Source organism: Callorhinchus milii, unplaced genomic scaffold (genome assembly GCF_018977255.1).
Source record: "Callorhinchus milii isolate IMCB2004 unplaced genomic scaffold, IMCB_Cmil_1.0 Scaffold23, whole genome shotgun sequence".
Classification (NCBI taxonomy): Eukaryota; Metazoa; Chordata; class Chondrichthyes; order Chimaeriformes; family Callorhinchidae; genus Callorhinchus; species Callorhinchus milii.
The window spans coordinates 4688339-4704241 of NW_024704764.1; the positions used below are offsets into that span (position 1 = coordinate 4688339).

Below are 15903 nucleotides of genomic sequence, written 5' to 3' on the forward strand. Positions count from 1 at the left end.
CCCTCTCCCTCTCCCCCTGGCTCGTTGTCAGACCCTACTCTGTGTGAAGGGCGTTATATAATGCAAGTTGTTGTTGTTATTGTATTTGTTAGGAATAGCAATCTTTTAGCATTGTAATTGATCACCTGTGATCATCTCTGCACAATGAGGACCTATTCTCTAACCGCCAACCAAAGCTGTCAGTGGTAGGACTCTTTCCTCTGAGCCAGAAATTTGTAGGTGGAAGCCCCCATTGAGATTTTGAGCTCACAGGTCTAGGCAGACACCCCAGTGTATTACTGGGGGGAGCGCTGCATTGTTAAATGTGCCATTCCTTTTGGATGAGGCCTCAAAATGTGGTCCCATCGGCGCCTGTTCAGGTGGATGTTAAAGATCCCGTGGCGCTATTCAAAAAGAGAAAGGGGTTTCTCCTGGTATACTGGCCGACGATTCCCCCTGAGTTAGTGATTCATTTCATGGCTGTTTGTGGGGTATTGCTGTGGACAAATAGGCTCTCACGATCACCCACAAAATACACAGACATTGTGCTTTGAAACGTCCTCCCGATGGACATGAAAGACACTGTATCAGATATAAGGATTATTAATGTAAAGATTATTTTTATTTTACCTACAACAATATCAAAATAAATTCTCTAAACCAGCGCACGGAGGTAGCGCTGAGGAACGAAGGTCTAGTTGATGTATCATTCACAAGAACCATGTGAAAAATCAGCTTTTAAAAAAAGGGAGTTGGGTGTGAACATTAAATGAAAGTGTAACACAGATCTTTATCCTGTAGGGCTCTCCTGGAGCTGAAGGTGCTCCGGGTCGGGATGGTGCTGCAGGTTCTAAGGTCAGTTGTCCTTTCTCCATCGTTAGCTTGTATACTTGCAATTACCGATCAATTTATTTTCAACGCTCTTCCCTCCTGATAACTGACTGATGCTTATTGTCTGGTATCTAGGGTGACCGCGGTGAAACCGGCATGTCTGGCCTTCCCGGTGCCCCTGGCGCTCCTGGTGCTCCTGGCCCAGTAGGCCCTGCTGGCAAGAATGGTGAACGTGGTGAGACCGTAAGTATTCATATTGGGTTGTTTTTTTGCACCACCTTTCCATTTCACTTTAAAACGTGATACATGGTAGCTACCCTCTGGCTACCCTCTGGCTACCCTCTGGCTACCCTCTGGCTACCCTCTGGCTACCCTCTGGCTACCCTGTCTTATATAAACCTAGGAAAAATTTCTGTTTTTTAAAGTGTGATTTGACTTTATTTCTCTCTTTTGCAGGGTCCCGCAGGCCCTCAGGGCCCCGCTGGTCCAATGGGAGCCCGTGGAAGCACAGTAAGTATCTACCTTGTCTCTTTCGTGATGTTAATATCACTTAAAATTTACCACGCAGCTGTTTGTGTAGGACATTGCCACGTGCAAACTGTCTGCCGCTTTCGCCTACAAAATACGAAGTCACCGCACTTGACAGGAAAATTCTGTGAAATACTCCAAGATATTTTGATGGTGTGATAAGGCGCTGTATCCAACGCAAGGTTTACTATAATTTAGTTGGATATGGTTACTCACCGCTCATTGGAAGAGTTCAATTGCTGCAATGGCTCCATTCTCAACATCTTCCCTTTTAAATTGGCCTACAAATATCCAGTCACTACACTTTACCTGTTGGTTTGAAATCTAAGGCATTGCACCAAAACAGTACCCATTGCCTTCGTTCCTCTGGGTCTGGCCTCCTCCTCGTCTCCCGAGTCCTCCGCTCCACCCTCGGCGGCCGTGCCTTCAGCCACTATGCCCTTAGGCTCTGGAATGGCCTTCCTCACTCCCTTCATCTCGCTCCCTCCCTTCCCATTTTCAAGTATCTGCTGAAGACCTTTCTTTTTGATCGCGCCTTTTTTCACCTTCCCCCCTCTCCCCCTGGCTTGGTCCCGGGATCCATTACTGTAAAGCGCTCTGAGACACCGTCCAGTGTGGAGGGCATTATATAAATCCAAGATATTATTGTTATTGTAAATGCGAGGATTTTAAAAAAAAGGACTGAATTATGGACGCCTAAACTCTGAGTAAACAAATTCGATCAAATTGGATTGCAAATGCAGCAAAGTGCATTCCCTTTATTCTATGGAGAAATAAATCATTAGTTTTGAGGAAATGCAGATTAAAAAGGGCCTCTCAAACTTTGCAAATGCAGGTATTGTGATTGAACTCAGTGGGGGAGGGGGTGGGGGGAATTAGCAGAGCTTGTCCAAAGCACTGAAGGGAAATGATGCAAATGTTAGCCACTAAAATAGCATCTTGTCTTCTCTTGTGACCTAGGGTGTCGCAGGTCCTCGTGGTGACAAGGGTGAAACTGGTGAGTCTGGCGAGAGAGGAATAAAGGGTCACCGAGGATTCCCTGGTTTGCAGGGTAGCCGTGGGCCACCCGTAAGTGCACTTCACTCATTCTGTCTTGAGCTTTCCTTTCTAAATCATTCTGCCGCCTATTTGCCAGTCGTTTTTGTGTCTCAAAACATTTTTTCTTCTTGTTCCAAAGGGTCCTCATGGTGAACAAGGTCCCGCTGGATCTTCAGGTGCTGCTGGAGCAAGAGTGAGTATTGTTAAAAATCCAGCGACGATTCCGCTGTGCGATCACCACCACCCCCCCACCCACTTCAAAACTGGTCACTGTGTCTCTCAGTCCAATTTGTGTGTCAGCCTGGCTCAGTTGGTAGCGCTCTCACCTTCTGAGTCAGAACGGAAGGCTCTGGGTTCAAACCCTCCCCCACTTCAGGACAGTGCGAAGCTCCATCCTTCAGGTGATACGTTAAACTCTGGTCCCGTCTGCGCCCCGTCTGTTTGGGAGTATGTTAAAGATCCTACAGAGCCACTCAAAATGTATTAGCAATTCACGAACCAAACGATTCGGGAGATGGCGGGCCTCAAATATTAGGGGCAGCCACAAAAAAAACAAGAAAACTGCGTAGCTTTTTTTTGGCTAGTTAGTAAATTCTATCTGGTAAATTAGATAGAAAATAATATCTCGGGATATAGTTTGGGACATGACATGTCAAGCGACTGCCAGGCAAAGTAGATGGACCTCGGTCTTCTTTCGCTTGAGCAAATTCTTACGTTCTTATGTCGTGTGTGTCGAACATCGTGGATAAGTGTGTCGAGTGTGTCGAGTGTGGTGTGATTTCTGGCGGAGGCTGATGTGAATATCAGAAGGCTGAACCATCATCAAATGCTTTGTTTCCCTTTCAGGGTCCCTCTGGTCCAGCTGGTACTTCTGGTAAAGATGGTCCTAGTGGTTTGCCCGGTCCCATTGGACCTCCAGGTCCTCGTGGTCGCACTGGTGAAGTTGGCCCAGCTGTGAGTAGTCTTTCTTGATCCCCGTCATTCATTGTACAGGACTGCTTTGAAATCGACGTGTATTTTGACCGTAAACCCCTAAAACTCATGTCTTGACCGACCCATCTTGTCTCATCCACTGTACAGGGTCCACCTGGACCCCCAGGTCCCGCTGGTGCCCCCGGCGCTCCGGGCGGAGGCTATGAATTTGGTTTTGGAAGCTCATCCCAGCAAGAGAAGGCCCAAGATCCCCTGCGCTACTTCAGAGCAGACGACGCCGGTGTTGTCAGAGATCGCCACGCCGAGGTCGAGACCACGCTGAAATCCCTGACCAAGCAGATCGACAACATCCGTAGCCCTGAGGGAACCAGGAAGAACCCAGCCCGTACCTGCCGCGACTTGAAGATGTGCCACCCAGAATGGAAGAGCGGTGAGTATCCATTATCCAGCTCGCACTCCCTAACCATCGGCGCCTTTGCGGGTGGTTTGAAGGGGGTCCAGGCTGTGCCCACCTACCCAGGTTTGCCTTGGATTACTGTGACCTGCCTGTATCAAGGGCAGGTGAGCGAATCGCCTTTGGAGTCAGTTTACTCAAGGGACATATTGCATTTCAATCAATGCTGTACATTTCAACATTTATTTCATTGGTGATTTTATGTCATCGCTTTCGATTTTTTTTTTTACTTAGTTACCCGGGTGTCTGAAACACACGCAAACGCACCACTGCGCTTAAGATTACCCAAACAGGACTTTGTTAGCTCGGCGTCTACACTCAAATAAACTTTACAATGGGTTATAAATAAAATAGATCTGCGTAAACTTATATTTTAGTTGGACGAAGCTTAATTTATTGGATCGGTTTCAAACTCAGCTGAGAGTAGCCTGGATGAATCAAGCGTGAAGCCTTATTAAGATGTGCCTCATTTTGACCCACAGGAGACTACTGGATCGATCCTAACCAAGGCTGTTCTCTGGATGCTATCCGCGTGTACTGTAACTTGGAAACTGGTGAGACCTGTGTCTACTCAAGCCCACAGTCCATCCCACAAAAGAACTGGTACACAAGCAAGAATCCCAAGGAAAAGAAGCACATCTGGTTCGGCGAGAGCATGAACGGTGGCTTCCAGGTATGTTATTCCTAATGTCAAACCCTAAACCGGAGCATTGAGGCTTCTGATGCTGTCTCCTTCTAACAGATTATTAGGTTGAAAACGAATCGAGAAGTGAATCTGTTTGAGGCAAGGGTCATTTTATCTCTTGCAAGACCAGATAACGGGGCTACAAAGTGCACTCGCCTTTGGCAATCGTGGCCACTGATAGGATGTCTCCATTGTGGTCATTCAGAACTCTGCAGCTCATGTATTGTCCCACACCAGGCTTCGCGACCACATGACTCCCACCCTCGCTCGCCTCCACTGGCTCCCCATCCCCCAGAGGATCAAATTCAAGATCCTTATCCTCACCTACAAGGCTATTCCTACCTCTCTGACCTACTATCCCCCTACTTACCTGCCCACACCCTCTGTTCCTCTGGCTCCAGTCTGCTCCACATCCCCTGCCCTAACCGCCCTACCATCCGTGGCCGGATCTTCAGCCCCTAGGGTCTGGAATGCCATCCCCCAGTGCCTTCGCCGCTTCCTCCCTTTCCTCCTTCAAGGCCGGTCTCAAGACCTTTCTCTTCGACCATGCCTTCAGCTCCCCTCTCGACTCTCTACCCCCTCCTCGCTCCCTTCCTTCCCTCCCCTCACCCTGACCATTTCCCCCCTGCTCGGGTCCCGACCCAACTGTCCAGCGCCTTGGGACGTCCTCCCTACGTGAAAGGCACTCTATAAATGAAATCTAGTTGTTGTTGGCATTTGTGGAGTCCTGTAGCTCAGTGGTTAGAGCACTCGCTTTCCAAGCGAGAGACATGAGTTCAATTCCAGGCAGAGGGCGAAACCTTGGGCAAGTTTCCATACTCCACACAGAGCCTAATAATAATCCCTCCAAAACCAATAATAAATTGGTCATTTTCAATTTATGACTGTTTGTGGGACATTGCTGTGCGCAATTGGCTGCCGCGTTCACCCACAAATATACAGTCAATTCACTTTACAGTGTGTTCTGTGAAGCGCTTTGGGACGTCCTCCCGACATGAAAAGCGTTATATCAAATGCAAGGATTATTATTATTATTGTCAGAAGCATTTGCACCAAGCGGAATTCTTGACCACAGTGATTCTTAGAGTTTGACAATATCGCCCACAAAATATAGTCAATTCACTTCACAGCATATTTTGTGAAGCACTTTGAGATGTCTCGAAGACATGATAAGGCGCTATATCAAATGCAAGAATGATTTGTTATTATTTTGTATCCCCCCACAAAAAAAGTGCAACATCTCATCCCAAAGTGACAGTCCCTGACTAAAGGAACAAGCCACCAATGTTTTTTGTTTCCCGCTCCTCTCTTTGCAGTTTGGCTATGGTGCTGATGATGGTGTACTTGCTAGCGACGTTGCCATCCAAATGACCTTCCTGCGCTTGATGTCCTCCGAGGCAACCCAAAATGTCACATACCACTGCAAGAACAGCATCGCCTACATGGATGAGGAAGCAGGCAACCTGAAGAAGGCTGTGCTTCTCCAGGGCTCCAACGAAATTGAAATCAGAGCAGAAGGCAACAGTCGATTTACATACAGCGTCAGCGAGGATGGTTGCACGGTGAGTCGCTCAATATTGGCATTGGCGCTCCATGCTTATCACCCTTCCATAAAGTCAGGACGCTCAACGGACAAGGGATGGGAAGCAGATTCAATAGCGAATTTCAAGAGAGAAGTGGGTAGATATTTGGGGAGTTCAAATTCTCAAGGCTATAGGGAGAGAGCGAGCCGGGGAGTGGGATTCATTTGGATAGTTCTTTTTAAGAGTTGGCATGGGTCAAATGGCCTCCTTCTATACTGTATGATTTTATGGTTCTAACTCTTAGCGTGAGCGAGTTGGGTTTTTAAGACTCTGGCCAGAGCTAGTCTCGATCTTTAACTTATTTAACTTATTATAACTTTAAGTTGCTTTTTAAAGGCCCGGATGTCAAAAGTGGTTTATACCTCAGGTAAAACAAGAGCGATGGGTAAAACTGTTAAGTTGAGCGGGTTGTACTAGATATGAGTGGGGGAAAAGCAGAGAAGCAAGCTGCTCAGTGAGTCAGTGACTGGAGGGCATCAAAGTAAGATAGCAGCAAACCAGGGTGACGAGAAAAATCTGNTTTTTTGTGCATAGAGTAGTTAGGATATAGAATGCCCTGAGGGGAGAGGTAGCTGCAGAATCCATCTTAGCTTTCATAGAGGATCCAGATAGATAACTAAAAAGGAGTCAACTACAAAGATATGGAGGAAATGACGGGTAAATGGGACTGAAAAAATGCTCTTTAAGAACCGGCCCAGTGATGATGGGCCAAGCGGCTGTTTTCTGAGCTGTAGATGTCTGCAGTTCTACCAAAGATCTGCCGTGATCTTGTAAGCTGGTGGAACGGGCTCCATGAGTTTCATTCTTATACTGATCCTTTGTGTTTTTCCTTTGACCCACAGCGACACACTGGTGAATGGGGCAGGACAGTCATTGAATACAAAACAATGAAAACATCACGACTGCCAATTATTGACATTGCACCTATGGATGTTGGTGGCGCGGATCAGGAATTTGGCGTTGAAATCGGCCCAGTCTGCTTCTTGTAAAATGGACTTGAAATTTACTTGCAGTCATCTCTAAACTTTTTAATGCATTGAGTTCTAATTCATTCAACAGCAATGGTCCACTTGCTTAAACTTCGGGCCTCAAGACGGGCAGGAGAACAACAAGGACACTTTTTTAATGTTCTCTGTTTCTATGGCAACACGAAAAAATAGTACTTGTCGGTGTTAAAACTCTTTACCCCCACCTGTCCCTCCACACATTCCCCCCACTCTACCCTCCATCCCTCTATCCCACCCACCCACATTCCCTTCCCCCCCTTCACCCCACCCACCCTCCCAGAGTTAAGAGATCACTGCAGGTTACATTTGCCATATACCACTGCAGAGGAAAAAAAGATTGTATTGTACCGTTTTTCAGGTGGCAAAAAAATAAATTTTAAAAAATGTTGAAAGTTTGTTATTGTCATTCTAACACATGATGAAAGAGCGAGAGAGAGCGAGGGCGGGAAAAAAAGCAAAGAAAAAAAAAAGCAACAGAAACGAAACCATCAAAAAACAAACGCAAATCTTTTCTTTCCTACCTTCTGGCACACGCAGACCTTTTAAAACTCTTCACGAAGATTGAACTTTGTAAAGTGCTACCTCACAAAGATTTTAAGGTGCTACCCAGTGCATCAGTGTACCGGGAAACATTACACACTTCACAGCTATCACAATAGAGAAGGTGCTATTTGTGTTTATGTCCTTACCACAGGCAGCTTTTTTGATCGGTGCTAAGAAACATTCCTCGATGTCTAAGAAACAGTGAATATGCAGATAGTCAAAATGAGGTGCTATGTAAAAGTATCTGTTTATACTGTAGGAGAAAACATTTTATGTACAAGAGACCNAAAAAAACCACCACAAACTTGCCTGTCTTACTCACAATTTATGCATGTGGATCTCTCCTCCCCCCCAACCCCTGCCCCACCCAACCACCCACCCACCCCAACTTTGCCATTTTTCTCGTCATCTCAGTGCCTTTTTTGTGCTTTTTTTTTAGTAACAGCTTTTTTTTCTACTTTTAGAGGAGAAAAAAAAGAGGCAGACATTTCCGGGGCAAGTACATGGATAATGTACCTATTTTGTATATGTATAATAATTTGAGATGTTTTTAATTATTTTGAATGCTGAAATAAAGCATGTTTAAATGATCCAATAAACCCTGTTCGATTTATGTATTCTTCACTCACGGTTTTCACTCTTTATAGCAGATTAAACTCTACAGCAATTACCTGACCCCCTTTTCCCAAGCCTTGGCTCTCACCAATCTGCCTAATGCTCTCTGCAGTTAGGTGACCGGGGTGCGTTCCCAGACAGGGGAGGTTTGAACGAGAGTGCATTGCATTCCACACCCAAGCGCTATTTCCACGTATAGGTGGCCTGCATGGAATTCTCAGTTTGGTTTGAATACTCTTAAGCACGGCGATGGGGTTTCCGTGAGTGTGTGTGAAACCCTTGTTTGATTCCCCCACAAAAAAATCCTTTAGTGTTTACTCCTAGCTGCTAGCCGATTGACTCAAAAGGTTTTTTTTGTAAAATAAATCAATAACACAACCAAACAGCTTATGAAAGCAACATAGAAAGCCAAGATCTGACATTGACAAAGCACAATGGATAAGGAGACAAAAGCTGTATAATGAGAAGGAGCTGAGACCAAATGTCAGGAATGATAAGAGTAAGAAAAGTAACTAAAAGGCTTTATTCGCTCAGGTGGAACCTGCGGCTGGATGTGTGGCAGCAACGAGGGAAGATAGGTAAAGGGGAGAGGAATGTGCACAGTAAGAAATTAATAGTTGTCTTGGGTACCAGATGAGAATGGTGGAAGATGATCTATTGATATCACACTGGTGGTCACCATTTAAAACTAAAGCAAGTACTGTATCAGCACAATTATCTGCTGCGTTTCACCTACAAAATACACAGCCTCTACACTTTACAGTATATCCTGTGAAGCGCTTTGAAACATCTCAAAGACATGATAAGGCGCAATGTGCATTCTGGTATATTGTGCCCTACACTGACTTGTTCCGACCTTTACTCTTTGGCCTTTTTTAGTGGCATATCATTCACAGCACCAGACGCACACAGGGCTAAGGCCAGGGCTCAGTGTGGAAGCGCAAAGCCACAGTGCAACCCATGTTGGCTCCTGATGTATAAAAACAAATACCTTCAGAGGGGACGGTGCTGAGGGAGCACATTTTTGGAATGTGATGTAGGCTTGACTATGTGTCACACTGGCAAACAGGGCTTTGCGCTCAACACCAGAGGCATAGCTACAAGTGGGCCTGGGTGGGCAACGGAGCATTGTGGAGAGCAGCGGGAAGAGAGCTGGAGAGGGAGGTATGTGTGTAACATTGCGCATGTGTGTGTGTAATACTGTGTAACACTCTGTACGTGTAAATATGTAACATTGTGTGTGTGTATAACACTGTTCATGTATGTGTGTGTAATACTCTCTATGTGTGTATGTGTGACACTGTGTGTGTGTGACACTGTGTGTGTGTATATGTGTAACACTGCGCAAATGTGTGTGTAATACTGTTCATGTATATGTGTAACACTGTGCTTGTGCGTGTAACATTATGTATGTGTGTGTAAAACTGCGTGTGTGTGTGGCACTGTGTGTGTGTAATACTGTGTGTGTAACACTGCGTGTCTGTATATGTGTAACTCTGTGCGAGTATGTGTCTGTAACATTCCGTGGGTGCATGTGTGTAATTGCCCATCATCCACCATAAGTTGGTGCCCACCCAAATTTCCATTCCTAGCTGTGCCACTGCTCAACACAGAATAAAATAATAATAATAATCCTTGCATTTAACAAATTGGCATCCAGATTTCGGCCAGTTTGCACACAGCTACACTGCACAAACAGCCCGTGAAGTCAATGACCATAGTAATAATACAATAATGATCCTTAGATTTGATACAGCAACTTTTATATCGGGAGGATGTATCAAAGCGCTTTACAGGACTTACTGTAAAATATAGTACCTGTGTGTTTGTGTAGGTGAAACTGTAGGGTATCAAAACAGTTTTAAGTTTTGAATACTCAAAGGATTATTTTCCCTTAAATAGTACAAACTATTTAGTGAGGCAAAACCATAGGCAAGTTTCCTTACTCCACACGCCTCTATTTACCTAGCAGTAAATAGGAACCCAGTTGTTAGTCAATTGGCAGATCGCTTTTCCAGGGGTAATAATCCCTTCAAAAATGGTCACTCAATCCACGACTGTTTGTGGGACATTGCTGTGTGCAATTGGCTGCCGCATTTCGCCTACATACACACAGTCAATTTACTTTACAGTATATTCTGCAAAGCACTTTGAGACATTTCAATGATGTGATAAAGTGCTATATTAAACGCAAGGACTATTATTTTTATAACAGGAGAGGGATTAACACAATGTGATTTACATTTATACGGTATAGCGCTTCTCACGTTGGGAGGTAGTGTCAAAGCGCTTCACGTGCTACTTTTAGCAATGGTTCATTTATAAATGTGACAATTCTCTGCACGTCTCAAGTGTGACTTAGGGACTGCCCAGGACTTGAGAGCATCGCATTTCCAAAGATTCCAGTTACTTCCCAAAAAGGTCCTGCCTCTAAGCCATTGCTCCAGCCCTCTGAGAGTGTGTTCATCCAAACAATTTTGGATTTCTCAGTTTGCCGCTCTACAGAGTTTGTGCTGCAGTCTCAGCTGAGGTCTTAGGGGCAGCTTTAAGGAAAAATAGGATTTCGGAATCAGTTAGGTCAAACATGTTTTTTTTTAAAAAAGTATTTTCTGTGGTGTGAAACCAAAATTGTTTCATTCTATTCCATTTGTCTAAAGCTAGAAATTTTGCCCAGAATGTGGCGTTCCGTTTTGCTTTGGGGGTGGTGTGGTGGGTGAGAGGATGAGGGGGGAGGGGAGAGATGATGGGGGGAGAGTGGGGGCAGCACTGTGTTCAAGTGGACAAAAAGGCTTTATTGAAGGAGAGTGTGAGGGGGGAGGAGGTCACACAATGGGGCAGTGTTCACTGGGCAGACCTGTAACTGAAAGACACTGTCTGATTCCCAGCGAAGGAAAGTAAGCTCTCTTTCCCCCCTGACATGTTATTTCCAGTCTTTTTACTTTAGTCTCAGCTGGGAGGAGCGAGAGGAACGCAGCACAGATACTGAGAGTCGTGAGTAGGTTGCGAAATGGACACGGAAACTACAGCAACAACAACAACTTGCATTTATATAGTGCCCCTCACACGGAGTAGTGTCTCAGTGGTTCGAACTCAGCAAAGGAGCCTTTAAATCTTCTGAATTTTCATTCTTCTGTTAGCAACTGCCTCTTGAGTTTGTGATTTGTTTGTTTCAGGTACCGTGGAACCGCAACTGATCTATACAACAGCGACAACGACAACAACAACAACGACAACAACAAAGCCACCTGGAAATGGATTGTAATATGACACAAAATAGAGCAAGTTTGTCTGCTTATGTTCCCATAAGTTTGCTGTGCTTGTCAGTGCATCATTTCAAAAAGGGTTATTTAAGTGAGGGTGTGGGTTCAGTTCCCAGGGTCGCTGGGTAAACTAACGAGACGACCAGCTATCGTATTAAAATGAGAGATATCAAGCCATACATTTGAATCTCACATAATTTTGTCAGTGTGATAACAGACATATTCCAAATGCATGCAATAATTGTGTCCCTTTTTCAATTGTAACTTTGCTGATCCTTGTTCAATTAATGAGTGGAAGATAAGCCGGAAGATAATCACATCGAATCTAAGCATTTCATTCCCTCCCGGGACGTGATATTTTGTTTTGTTTCAGGCAAAAATTTGAATTAAGACAGTGGGTTTCGTATATGCAGATAATTTAATCCTGTATCTACATATCCCAGGGCACAGCCAAGCCTGGACTATTTGTGGGGCACATGGGCTGCCTCGTTCGTCTACAAAAGACACAGTCAATACCTTTAATTCCGTCAATTGAATACAGTCAATTCATTTTACAGTATATTCCGTGGAGTCGTATACAGTATACTCTCATGGAGTCCTGTAGCTCAGTGGTTGGAGCACTTGCTTTGCAAGTGGGAGACCTGAGTTCAATTCCAGACAGGGTGAAACCTTGGGCAAGTTTCCTTACTCCACACAGAGCCTAATAATAATCCCTCCAAAAACCAAAAAAAAAAATTGGTCATTTTCAATCTACAACTGTTTGTGGGACATTGCTGTGCGCAATTGGCTGCCGCGTTCGCCCACAAATATACAGTCAATTCTCTTTACAGTGTGTTCTGTGAAGCGCTTTGGGACGTCCTCCTGACGTGAAAAGCGCTATATCAAATGCAAGGATTATTATTATTATTATTATTCCGTGAAGGGATTTGAGACGTCTTGAAGACATGATAAGGAGCTATATCAAATGTAAGATTTATTATTATTAACAGAAAAATTCTTTCAAGCGAATTGAGAGGTCCTGATATGACTGTGTCAAATGCAAGGATTATTATTATTGTAATTGTTGTGGATTTCAACAGATGTTTTGAATGATACGCAGCACTGTATTCTGTCCTGAACTGCTCCTTTAAGGGCTCAAATGTAAGTATTACTACCTTTTTTGTAGACTGGTCGAACGCTTGAAAAACATTATTGGGTAACGTGACTTTTAATAATTATTTTGTTTTAAATGTTATGTGTCTTGAATTTATTTTAATAATTTTTGAAAGCGGAGTTATCCAAATGCAATGGAGGGTGGTGTTTATGATCATACTTTTCTTAAAATTAGAGGCAATGTGAACAATGTCACTTTCACGTGAAAACACACACCAGCTGTTAGTGATTTCCTGTGGTGATCCATTCACTCACAAGTAAAATATAAATTATTCCAAGGAATGGGGGCTCAGTTTAATGGAGCTCCGTTTAATACTGTATATGTGGCACACAGGAAAAAAAAGCAGTGCTTGAATATGGAAGGAATTGAGTGGCGATAAACACAACACAGAGCCGCCAACATCGATTTTGTGGAGGTTTAAATGTTTCGCAGTAAATTGCAAGTACTATTAAACCGCAGGAGAACGTTAAAGAATATTAATCTCTGTGGATTTATTACCACCACAGCTTATTGCAGAGCAGAGAGGCAGCTGTGTTATTTGTTATAGTCCACTTCTTTGACTGTTTGTTGCGGTGTTTTGAAGGGTTTAAACGACTGCATAGACGCCATCCAGTGTGAAGGGGCTATATAAATGGAAGTTGTTGTTTTTGCGTGAGTGTTTGTTAATTCTGTGCTAGAGATCGCCTACTGCTGTCACACCAGCGATATCCTGCGCTGGAATCTTTAAGTGTTCTTCAGTCCAAGGTGTGTGGTAACAGGGAGCTGTAGATTGCTGCCTCTCTCTCTCTGTTTCCCTCTGGAAGCAATGCTACTTGTAGTACTTGTTGCAGTGTAATGCTCCCCAGCTGGGCAGGATTGAGTGTAGTTGTGCAAAGTGTTGGTTTTCTAGTTTTGGACTTTCTGGGTTTTACCTGAGGGATCGCTGAAGTGTGAGTGATGTGCAGCACCGTTGCAGTGTGTGAGACATGAAGCAATATTGCAGCGTGTGAGAGATGCGCAGCAGTAAGTGTTGTAGTATTAAAGTGAGTGAGAGATAATAATAATAATCCTTGCATTTGATATAGCGCTTTTCACGTCTTGGAGGTGTCTCAAAGTGCTTCAACAGAATATACTGTAAAGGGAATTGACTCCATATTTAGTGGGCGAAACACAGCAGACAATTGTGCACAGTCGTGGATTGAAGTGACCGAATTATTTTTTTTTGAGGGATTATTATCCCCAGAAAAGCAATCCACCAATCGACTAACAATTGGGTTCCTACTTACTGCTAGGTAAACAGAGTGGCACAGAGTAAGGAAACTTGCCCAACATTTTGCCCTGCCGGGAATAGAACCTAGGTCTCTCGCTTGCGAGACGAGTGCTCTAACCACTGAGCTACAGAACAACGCAGAGAGATGTGCAAGGCTATTGCAGTGTGTGAGGTTATTGCATAAAATCCAAACGTAATGACCCCTTTATTGGGGAACGGGGACGTTTTAATAATTGTTTAGCTTTAAAATTCATGCGGCGTTAATTTATTTAAATATGTTTTTGAAAGCAGAGTGAAAGAAACGTGGCAATGGTATGTTATGATAATATTTCTCTTAAAATCAGAGGCAATGCCAACAATGTGATTTTCAAACGTAAAAACGCAAACACACACATTACAACAAACACTCGTCAATCAATCGTGTTTGAAGTTGTATTTTGCACGTGAGAAAGAAACACATTAGGTCAATACTCTTGAGGTCCGCTGCCAAATGTTGACAATAATCTATTACTTATTTTAAGTATCATTAAAGGAACTGAAATGGGGGAACCAGTAGATGTAGTATATTTAGATTTTAAAAAGGCATTTGACAAAGTGCCACACAAAAGGCTATTGCACAAGGTTAAGGCCTATGGGATTAATGGGAACATATCAGCATGGATTGAAGAGTGGCTAACGGGTAGAAAACAGGGAGTAGGGATAAACGGGTCATTCTCAAATTGGCAGGATGTGACTAGTGGAGTGCCACAAGGATCAGAGCTTGGGCCTCAGCTATTTACAATTTATATCAATGATCCAGACGAGGACATTGAATGTAAGGTATCTAAATTCGCGGATGACACTAAACTCGGTGGGAGAGTAAAGCTCTGAGGATGACGCAAAAAGATTGCAATAGGATATAGATAGGCTCGGGAAGTGGGCGAGTAGGTGGCAGATGGAATTTAATGTGGGGAAGTGTGAAGTTATTCACCTAGGTAGAAAAAATAGAAAAACATCTTCAAGGCTGAGACTGATAGATTTTTAAAAAACAGAGGGATTAAGGGATATGGGAATAGGACAGGTAATTACAGTCAGGTCTGAAGATCAGCCATGATCTTATTGAATGGCAGGGCAGGCTCGAGGGGCCAAATGGCCTACTCCTGCTCCTAATTCTTATGTTCTTATGAAAGCAACTTTTTGCTGCAAAGCGTGGACACATCCAACGCTGTACGTATATTTTTTTTCATTAATCTGTTGAATAAAATGTTGATATGAATGACCCCATTACTTGGTACTGTTATTACTGCTGTATATTCAGCTCAAATGACACTAAACTCTAAACGCCAACAACAACAGCAACAACTTGCATTTTTAAATACATTCATTTCTGGGCATCGCCCTTTAGGCATTGGAGAGGGTGCAAAGTAGGTTTACCAGGATGGTACCAAGAATGAAGGACTTTAGTTATGAGGAGAGGGAAGCGAAACTAGGATTATTCTCCCTAGAGCAGAGAAGATTGGACTGGGAAAAATTGTTTCCACTGTCATGTGGGTCAGTAACCTGAGGACACCGATTTACGATAGTTGTTAAAAGAAACAGAGGGGAGTTTGGAAAAAAAATTTCACCCAGCGAGTTGTTGGGATCTGGAATGCATTACCTGAAAGGGTAGTGGAAGCCGATTCAATAACGACTTTTAAGAGAGAAGTAGATGGGTATTTGGGGAGGACAGGATTGCAGGGCTATGCTGCAAAAGCGGGCCAACGGGATTGAGCTGGAAGCTCTTTTCGGAGCCGGCGCAGAAGCGATGGGCCAAATGACCTCTTTCTGTGCTGTCTGATTATATGATTCTATGATAAAGTGCTCTTCACATAGAACAATGTCTCAAAGTGCTTTTGTCCTGAGCGTTGCCTTTTATTGTACAAAGATAACACAATATCTTCAGCAATGTGTAGCAATGACCTTTTTTGTTAAAAAATCAACTCGCTAAATTAAAGTTACACATAAAATCTTCCATTACACAATTTGGTCAGAAACAATCCCATTTTGGTTCATTTATAAACGATTTG

The 15903-nt window shown here is 43.8% G+C and overlaps 1 protein-coding gene across 2 annotated transcripts in view; it reads left to right on the top strand.

Annotated features, from left to right (window-relative positions):
- Positions 1 to 7426, top strand: part of LOC103190072 (collagen alpha-1(I) chain) — a 31687-nt gene extending 24261 nt beyond the window's left edge. For both annotated transcript variants that reach the window (XM_007910713.2, XM_007910714.2), the window contains exons 44-53: positions 781 to 834; positions 946 to 1053; positions 1267 to 1320; positions 2299 to 2406; positions 2516 to 2569; positions 3223 to 3330; positions 3457 to 3739; positions 4246 to 4436; positions 5765 to 6010; positions 6874 to 7426. In XM_007910713.2, coding sequence (XP_007908904.1) covers positions 781 to 834; positions 946 to 1053; positions 1267 to 1320; positions 2299 to 2406; positions 2516 to 2569; positions 3223 to 3330; positions 3457 to 3739; positions 4246 to 4436; positions 5765 to 6010; positions 6874 to 7020 — 1353 coding nt within the window. In that variant the 3' untranslated portion in view covers positions 7021 to 7426. The remainder of the gene's footprint in view (positions 1 to 780; positions 835 to 945; positions 1054 to 1266; positions 1321 to 2298; positions 2407 to 2515; positions 2570 to 3222; positions 3331 to 3456; positions 3740 to 4245; positions 4437 to 5764; positions 6011 to 6873) is intronic.
- Positions 7427 to 15903: the final 8477 nt, after the last annotated feature.